This window comes from Halyomorpha halys, unplaced genomic scaffold, assembly GCF_000696795.3.
Source record: "Halyomorpha halys isolate HHAL.00 unplaced genomic scaffold, Hhal_1.1 Scaffold4214.1, whole genome shotgun sequence".
NCBI lineage: Eukaryota > Metazoa > Arthropoda > Insecta > Hemiptera > Pentatomidae > Halyomorpha > Halyomorpha halys.
In genome coordinates, this window is record NW_027111596.1 from 11,809 (window position 1) to 21,759 (window position 9,951).

Here is a 9,951-nt window from a genome sequence, read left to right on the forward strand (position 1 = left end):
TTCCTACAAATTGGTTGCTATACAATAGATAATTCATTGTAGATAGCATAATGTTGATAAATCTTCATTTACTTGGAAAAATTAAATTAAATTAAATCTCAACAAAAGACTGAGATAGGTGAGGTTAGTGGCACTGGGAAACATTTTGGTAAGATATTTCACCATCTACAGCATGAAAAAAAACAATTAATAATCAATTCAAATTACCGCCGTATAAATTAAAATCCGCTTAACTCAACTTTCACACCTACGTTTCGGCCTAAACCATGAACGTCTTTCAGTCAACTCAGAGCTTATTAACTTTTCGTTTCGAAGTCCTACGTCTATTTTCGGGGCAATGCTATTACCTCAATTATATCTAAGTGGTGCACGAAATGCGGTTTATATTATACAGTCAACACAACCTTCATCGTTACAAATATTTTATGAAATTATTTATATTTAAAAGTTTTGATTAAAGTTTAGTTTCTTAAAGTTGGCCATTGTTCTTTCCTTGATGCAAGAGTTCTCGCTTCGCATCCGTAAAGAACAGTAGAAAGAATAATAGTCCTATAGACAGACTTTATACGACTATGCTTAGAATCTTAAGTTTTAACAGGGAGTTACGAAATTTTGAAGCTGAAATGTAGCACTTTTCGACTTTATCCTCCCTTTCATTTCATCAATTCCATTTTTCTAACTGTAGATCCCAATTCCCCAAACAAGTTGGTTACTAAATCTATTTCACTGACATTATCATCGAATCAGCTGCTAACTATGTATTTCGTCTTATCAGTATTCATTTCGAGACATAATTCTTTAAGGAACCATGTGCATGATATATTTACCCTTGCACAACTGGAGTACTTGAGAGATTCCTTTTTCTCCAACCATACACAAACTGCGTGCAGAGGAAGGTATTTCTCCTGGCCAGCGGTACAGAGCCTTTTCCCTCAACCTCAGTTCCCTGGAAGCCGCGTGATACCACTGCCAGCAGACACCACTGGCTGTCACGACGTCGGTGTCTTCAAGGAAGCTGATGATGTAAGATACGATCTCAGGCTGCAGCTCGAGACATTTGCCTATTGAACTAAAACTTATAATATGAGTAAAATAAAAAATATATTAACATTATAGTAAAAGAATGAAATGATCAGAAATTCATATTCCATTACCATCTTCATAGATCTAAAGTATATGTTTATGGTGAATAGGACCAAAGTAATTGAATTTTTAATATATATATATTTTAAAGGGGACTTTAACTTTTAAGGTACTATGGTGGCAAGATTAACGTCTTCAGCGGCAATAGTTGACGTTTGCAAAGAGAGTGTTTGAAATGGGTTTGCTACTGTCGAAATTATTATCAACATTTTTATTTCTTTTTAATCTATTTTTAATTATAATTCATTTAAAGTTTCATTATTTTACATTTGTTTTAGTGGTAAACCCATTTGAAACCTCTCGCCATTTAATCAATTACAATTAATTAATTATGAAGAACTTGTGTTGTTATATAAAAAAACTGAACGTTATTTTAATAGTAATTATGAATATGTTGTTATATATGTCAAGTGTAAATACTGTTGTATGGACAAATAAAGAACGTAACTAAAGAGTCATCTTTATCGTTACACAGGAACACGCACTAAACTACCAACAGTAATTAATCCGAATTTAGCCTCTTTCATTTATGTACGAGATTTGTTTTTGAAATTATCGACAAAGGTTTATTTGTTTATTAAATCGATGGATTTGTTTTTATATACTAATTTATAATTTAGAGATAGACCTTTAGGGGTATTTTTTAAATAGTAATTATATACCTAAAATTATAATTTTATACTGTTATTTACAATATGATGCGATTAGAAAATATGAGATATGTTTACATAAAGATGGATAGATTTACAAAGAGTTCCGACTAAGTTACTGATATCCATAGATGAAAATTGTAAGAAAAATAAATTGTCATCTTTATGAGCAATGTGGATTTTATTCTCATTCTTTCTACTTTCTAATTTTTATTCCATAATTAAATCACCATATAACAAAAACCAATACATATGTATTTTATTTCATTGGTGTTGTCTAAAAATCTACATAGATGCATAAACTAGGATCAGTTGAGAGAACATGTTGTTCTATATAGCACCTATGGATCATATAACTACAAATGCCTCATAAATTCGACTTTTGAGGATGACTGTTAGGAGAAACGAATAGTATAATAGGACACCCCAGAATACTGCGCCTGCGAGAAGAAGAAATGCTCGTTAGAAGTGTTCCGTGAAAGAAGAGTCTATAACTTCTGAGCCTGGAGATACCAAGAAGTGAGTGTTTAGTCTTGGGGAAATGTTTGCTTAGAATTAATTTTTTGTTCTATCCTAACTGTTATAATAGGCAAGACGGATTGGAGCTATGGGACGATCCAAATTGCAGGATGTAGTTGTTGCAAATATAAAAAAATTACAATGTTATCCTAAGGTATAGACACAGTTTAGACGTTTTAGTCTTCATTTCGGCCACCATCCTCTTTTACGCACCGGCTTTGCTCGGAGACCTACCTGAAGCGATATCTTCTCTCTAGTCCAAACATTAATATATATAATATATATTGAATATAAATATAAATATAATATATATTGAAGTTTAAATTTTCTTCCACATCCATATGAAATCCTTGAACTATTTGCAGTTTTCCTCGGTTATTGTCTAAGGGAACTCTCGTTCTATCAGAACAAAAATGATTCTCAGTATTTCAAAGCAGCTTTGCCTTCAGTATCTTATTATACAAGATGTTCCCGTCGGGCTCCGATACTCCCTTGGGAATACCTGGAATAAGGATACTGTTCGTATCCAAATCTAGGAACAGAAGCAACTCCATTGCTTCCCCTCCCCATACCAGTCGGCCTTACAATATTCCTTTCCCAGTCAGGAAATATAAAGGTAGGTCCTATTATAATTTATATGGTCCCATATACCTATTTAGGATCCCTTGTTATTCTCCCCAATGGGCACTGACGTTTCCATAGTTGTCACACATGAAAGCTTCGAATACATTTAAAAATTGGATGTGGTGTGCTCATCACACAATTTTCACCGAGTTGAAATTAACTTTCGCCTGTTTTAGAAAAAAATCACTAAGGCAATATATTATTCACTTTGGCAATACTTCTCCATACTAATTTTCCAAATGAGCATTTCAGTCGACAGTATGACATTTTTCAGATATGTACTTTTAATTATGTTTCTCTTTACATAATTATAAAATAATTTTTTTTTTTGGAAAATGAAGGCAGGAATATAAAGAAGGAACAGTTTACTAATGTTTAAATTCTGCTATTAAATCATTTATTCAATACTAAATTATTATGGAACCAATAGTAGAAATACTAAGAATAAATTTACGGATTCCTCTTGGCAAGTGAAAGACTCATACGAGTATATAGATTAAGCAGAATTAAAAAAAAAAAAAACTCTTTAATAACTATTCTGACATCTAAGCATTAATCATCTGACTAGTGAAACGGTAAAGCCCACCGCGCATGTCAGTCAATAAAAGCTATTATTGTTAATAATATCCAACTTGTTATTATAAACAATGTTATTTCTTGAAGTTATCTTGGATAACCACATATGGTTCTCAGGATTGACTTACCTAGCCGATTTGGGACCAAAGTTCTCTTTGTTTCTTTGACCAACCCATATGTATGTAGTTTGTCACTGCCAAAAGGGCCGCCTAACGAGAAGCAGCCATCAGATTATCATTATTATTATCATAACATCAGATCATTCCACTGGATGTGGCATTTGTCTTACTATTTTATATGTAACATAAATTGAGTCCTTTTCCACGGAACCAAGATCTCATCCCTCCTTCTGGACCACAACTTCTCACCTGCTTGCATAGAGCTCATTAGTTACACCCACTATTACCCAATGAATCTACAACATTATTGGACATTACTCCCCCTTCCTTAACATTTCCTCTCATTTCTTATAGATATCCAATTTGATAGGTTCTCTCAAGCCCCTGATTGGAAGAATACCCGTCTCTTCCAGCCTATCCCCCCTTCTTCCATGTATTTACATGTAGTTCTAGCTACCAGAAGGGTCACTATTCCTCCATTAGGCTTTTGTCACAGGGTGTGTAGTAACTTAGCTCAAGCTTTATTTGGCAATAAAAGTAAATATGAAAGTCTTTACTAGTTTAGGTCTGTTACTTAGTACACTCATGTTTGAACAGAATTTTTTATTTATGAGTTTTTAGCCATTCTGCATTAACTTCAACGAATTTATATATTACATATTATTATTTCTAAATTTTCCGGCTTCCCAACAGTATAAAATACGTCTATACTATTACATTTCTTATCACTGAAAATATCTTTTCAACATCAAAAAATATGTTCTCCATACGTAATTTATCAAATTCTTTCATAGTTTATATATTTCCATTTCGAGTAAAAATGTGAGATAGTTGATTATTTGATATAGACAATTCTTTAGAGAAAACCACTTTGAAAATTCTGTATTTAATCTCTGTCAGACTATATCAATGAGTATAAATGCTGATATTTGAATTTGAGCCTTAAAATTATTTATTATTATTTTTATTTTTGGAGAGTTTTCTAGTATTGCTTTGAATAAATCATGTTTCTTGAAACATTTAATTCTTTGAAGTATTAAATGTGACAGAATTTAATGATAGAATTTTAAACGCTTGTAATATTTTTTTCGAACCGAAATGACAGCATAGGCCACATTTCGGAAAGAATATCACGTGTTAAAAACTTGATACACTCAGGGCTTGAATCGGAGGTGGTAGATTGATATTCATTCAAGTGATATATTACAGAAAGAGCAAACTGTCCTAAAATGGGGGTTATGTGAGCAGATTATGTAACATTGTTACATAAGATATGGAACATGTTCTTGGGGACAGAGGCATATCTTCAAGTGTTGGGGGCAATTCCATTAAAAAGATTATATCCAGATCCCACTGAGATTTATTTCCTTGCTTATGCAATCCATCAAAGCCTTGGACTGGTTAGTTATTAAAAGGACGTTTTACTGAAAAAGTTGTTTGTTTGGTTGCTTCAGTATGGTTTTGGAATAAGAAAAAGAACGGAAAGTAGTGTCTGACAACGAGGTGAAACTCATCATTTTGTTGCATTCAGATATTTATTTTCAAAAACTTAGTCAAAAAACTAAGAATTAACTTCAATTTAGTAAATATGTTATACAACTTCATCATCAATCATGCACATTCCAAGAAAATAGTAGTTTGAGAAAACAGGCTTTTGTGGATATCGAGTTGGAGAAGTCATGTTTCTATTTTAGAAATGGGCTTCATTAAAGAAAATTTGGCATAAAAAACGGAAACGTAGATGAATTTTCAGCAGTTATTTCCTATGTGTATTATGTTTTTTTAATTTTTTTATAAAACAAATCATGTTCCGGACGAGTTTATCGTTTAATATAGTCCGACCGACTTAATTTTATGTTATTTAATCATATTAAATTCATCCTATTGCGTAAATTATAAATAAGTTTTAATTAATGTTTTTGTCTTGTTCGATTTTAAAGTAGTGCACAGACTTTCTTTTTGCTATTTACCTATTAAAAAAAATAATAATAAAATAAGTAGAATCTTAATTTGTATCAAAATTAGTTTGTTCAAAAATCCTGTTGTTCAGGTTTTCTCGGGATCTCAAAAATTTTAGAAAGAAAAATATTTCAGTTCGGGAAGACAGCTGGGAGCATTATAACTCTCCACAACATTTGAGGACTAACAAATAATGAGATTATTTTTTACGAGATGGTGGAATATATGGTATTATGAAGCAATTGTAATTTGTTTTCTTAAATTTACGTTATTCTTTTTGCAGGCTCAAAAATGCATTTACTAGATGTTTGTAAATTGACATGATAGTACTTCTAAAATTTCTCCCGTGGCCAACTTTTAAATTCAATTATGTCGGTTTGCAACACAATAAACGTCAATTTCACCAAGTTTTCAGTGGCGGCATTATAATTTCTGAACAGCGCTATGTACTTATAATTTTGTCATTAATTTTATTTACTGTAAATATATATATATATTTTTTTTTTGAAAAATTAATTTAATATTTAATAATTTCAAATCATGGAGTAATGTACCTTTGGAAAGGTTTCAAGGAATACTGTTCAACCAGAAGATTTTTAGGTACCTATGTTTTACAATATTAATGTTTTATTGGACTGGTTTCTGGCTTGAGCAAATGAACCCCTTATATAGAAATTTCCAGCAAAAACAAAAAGCTTAAAAAAAAGAAGACGATAAAAAAATCACTCAACTTTATTTTTGTTATTATAAATATGTCTTATACCTGAAATTATAAATGACTTGATAGAATTCCAATTAGTGTCGTTTGGTGTACGAAAACGTTATTTTAATTTCATAAAAATTTGAAGTCAACTAAGTACCTGAGAAGTACGAAACATTTTCAATATTGTTTTGGTACTAAACTGCCATTGCAAATCCTGGATTTTCGAAAAATCTGTGCGGGGTGGAAGAAAACGGAATTAATTGTCGGTGTCAGCTCACTAAAGACATGAAAATTAGCAGAAATCATCAAATTAAATGTTTCAGGTATATTTGTTTTTGTATGATAGTTGACAGCAGGCTGAAGTGAACTATCCCACCTATTACGCTAAAGACATTAATCTTTTATACCTATATATTTCCGATTTGTTTGTTTCGTCAACGGTGATAGTTTTTTTTTTGTATTTAAAGATCAGTTTTTATGATTATTTTATTTAGTTGATGCGTCTGCAAGGTTATGTTTACTGTCTGCGTGTAGAAAAAACACTGTCATACTGTCTCAATGTTGTGATAGTACTACCACGACAGAAAACTCTCACCTGTAGATGAGCATTGAGTTCTGGCTTCTAATTGGCTGTGCTAATAAGTAAGCCAGCTTCCCTATTTTTCCTCTACTATTAATAGAATAGTACAGTGTTTCTCGTTTTCTAACTGATTTAATGATACATTCTTGACTCAAAAAGTCTTCACATGTTTGAAAAAATATTTTAAAATTTTACTTTAATAATTTTCCAGCTTGTATATGGTAAATAAAGTTTTAATTCCAAGACCAGTTTGTTTAGCAACGCTTATGTATACATTTCACTGGAAATATCTTTCTCGTATAGAATGAATTTCTGTGGAATTTTTATTTCCCTCTTTTCCATCTCGGCACATATGTAATTTAGTCTCCGGTTCGTCGTTGTGGATTTTTTTTATTACATTTCAGCATCCTTTATTAGGAAATATCAATTCATTTCAATTTTGATAGCTGTATGGGAAACAATGTTAAATTGAGTTCTGCTTTTAAAAATTCATTAGCTCTACGCTTATTAATTGTGTTTCGATATATTTTCAAATATAGTGCGTATATAAAGTAGTATAAATTAAATATTATGAGTACCAATAGCAATAGTTGTCGATGAAATGTCATGGATATTATTTGTTTGAAATAAGTTATTCAGTGTAAATGGCAGCTATACTCTACTTGTATACTATATTATACATCATGTATCCCTATTCTAGAATACTTGAAATTTAGTTGAGGTTAAAGTGATATGTTAAAATTAGATATGTGGATAGGGTGCTGAAATAATTTAACATGATTTAATTAAGTTTTACTGACAGTCAGATAATATATGATTATGATTGGGCTTTGCATGTACAGATTATAGGAGCTATGTTATTTGAGATTCTATTTACATCTAATTCAATTTATGATCAACATTACTGACAAGTAACGAGGTTTCAGTATCATCTCTACTATGGAATTACTTGCTGAATTTTGCGGTGTAATATTTAAACATATAATTCTATCATTTAATCAAAATATTACTTATCCACGAAACTATCATAATGGATATGTTTTTTATTTTTAATTCTCTCGTCCTACAAGAAAAGAAATTCCTGAAAGGACATATTGAGTTTCTTTTCTAATTTTAAACAATCATATTTTTAAAAAATAATATCAGACTTTCAAAAGAATTTTTCAGAGCTGAAAAAATGTATTTTTAGGCCTTGGAGGTTTTGCACGGTCAATTATTACCTTTCAGGATATTGGGCATATCCTTACAAATTAAATGTTTAAATTATAGGTGCCAATTAAAAAGGATTTTGATTTTGTTTTACTGATAGTAATGTTTTAATTGCAGTTTTATTAATAATTAGTATACTAATAGTTAACTTTATCCCAAAGTTTACATTTCTTGTTGTATACTCATTTACATGCTTATAGAATTTAAATTAAATTATTCAAAATAACAATAAAGGTATTCATCATGGATTATTTGTATTACATCAGTCATTAATTAATTTTTAAAAAATCAGGTATTTAATTTGTTTTATTTTGAGTTTATCAAATTTTAAATAATTTTTTATTTTAACTATGTCTCAAATCGAACATAAATTAATGCAATGTTGCACTGCATTATAGTAAGATTTATTTTCTAAAAATGTTTAATACTAATATGGAAACAATCAGCTAAACAGTTATCTGTCAACTTTATATAGATAACTTATGATGACAAAAAGAATAGTTAAAAAATAAGTAAGAATGTGACAAGGTTTTGAAAGTAATTAGAATATTGTACAAATTGATCCTTTGTTTTATACAAAATTATTAATTGTCAGACATAATTCAAGCAAATTTACTTATAATACTATGAAATATGAAATATATAAAACATTAAATAAGAGTTGTAGAATTTTTCTAAAATTTCAACTAAACAATTTTTATCATGTTTGTCATATTCATGCCACAAGCCCATCAAATGATGAATCTAATGATAATTTATAATTTATTTTCTGGTTCATCATGATTTCTACATGACATAATTTTAATAAGTGAAGCTTAGAAAAATTTGAATCTCATTAAAAATCGTCATGGCATTCTAAAATATAGAAGTTTTAAATCTTTTGATCTTATTAATTAAATTTTAATTGCTAAAGGTATTTAAGTGTTATTACCGATCAACTGGGGCCCCTCCAGATGCTGACATAGTCACTGAATAACTGTAGCAAAACTGATGACTACAGGTTCTATGGTCGGTGAACTTGGGAGCTGAGTTACTGATCGTGACGCGAACAACTTCTTCAATGTAAAAGTTGTCATTTACCTGAAGGCATGTTTGTGGACAATTCCACGCACGTCATTGGACCTAACGTATAAGGGAAAATAATTCAATTCGTGGCCTTTCTACCAATAAGGTGAAGATTTTTTTACGTATTCATTCGTTTGAATAATTCAACAGACTACACGAAAGACCTTAGTTTCATAGATAAAAAATGTCAGTGGTTTTTGATTTTTATTTATTTGTTATTCAAATTGTAACATTTATAAAACATTAATATAAATGTTGATTAGTTTAAAAGTTTGGAGTGTAAAGAAGAACTACCTAACTGTTTAAATGATACCAAAAGTCCTTATAACTGGAATAGATTAAAAAAAATATTAATTATACCAATAATTTCGTAGTTTTTAATACTAAATTATTTATTATCGGAAGGTATTTATTATTTATTATCATAAGGTTTCCTTAGTGCAAATAATTATGTCTTTCAAAAGTTCCTTATTATGTTCAAAATATTGTTTAATGACAGTGAAAATAATCACTATCCTCTAATATATTTTCACTAAAACTATAAATAGGAATGCAGAAATGAGAAGTATTGTAATTGTGAAAAAGAAATACTGATTTGAAACGAGCAGTTACTCTGATTTTTTTTATGATGAACCTATGAACTGCTGTTTTAAGGCTTGTTCTTCGCAAGTATTGAATAACAGTGTATATTCATTGCTGACCACTATTTCATTTATATTTTTTCCGACAAAACTACGCGTTTCCTTTTGGCTTTGAATAATTTCGCGACAAACTCTTCATATTTATATACAGATAATTTACTAG

At 30.1% G+C, this 9,951-nt stretch overlaps 1 protein-coding gene across 1 annotated transcript in view; it reads right to left on the reverse strand.

The window, feature by feature from the left end:
- The window catches only part of LOC106691887 (uncharacterized), a 16,400-nt gene extending 7,281 nt beyond the window's left edge, over positions 1-9,119 (reverse strand). The window contains exons 1-2 of the mRNA XM_014437788.3: positions 9,014-9,119; positions 828-1,069 (exon numbers count right to left, since the gene is read on the reverse strand). Of these exons, the coding sequence (XP_014293274.3) occupies positions 828-1,069; positions 9,014-9,045 (274 nt within the window). The 5' untranslated portion in view covers positions 9,046-9,119. The remainder of the gene's footprint in view (positions 1-827; positions 1,070-9,013) is intronic.
- Positions 9,120-9,951: the final 832 nt, after the last annotated feature.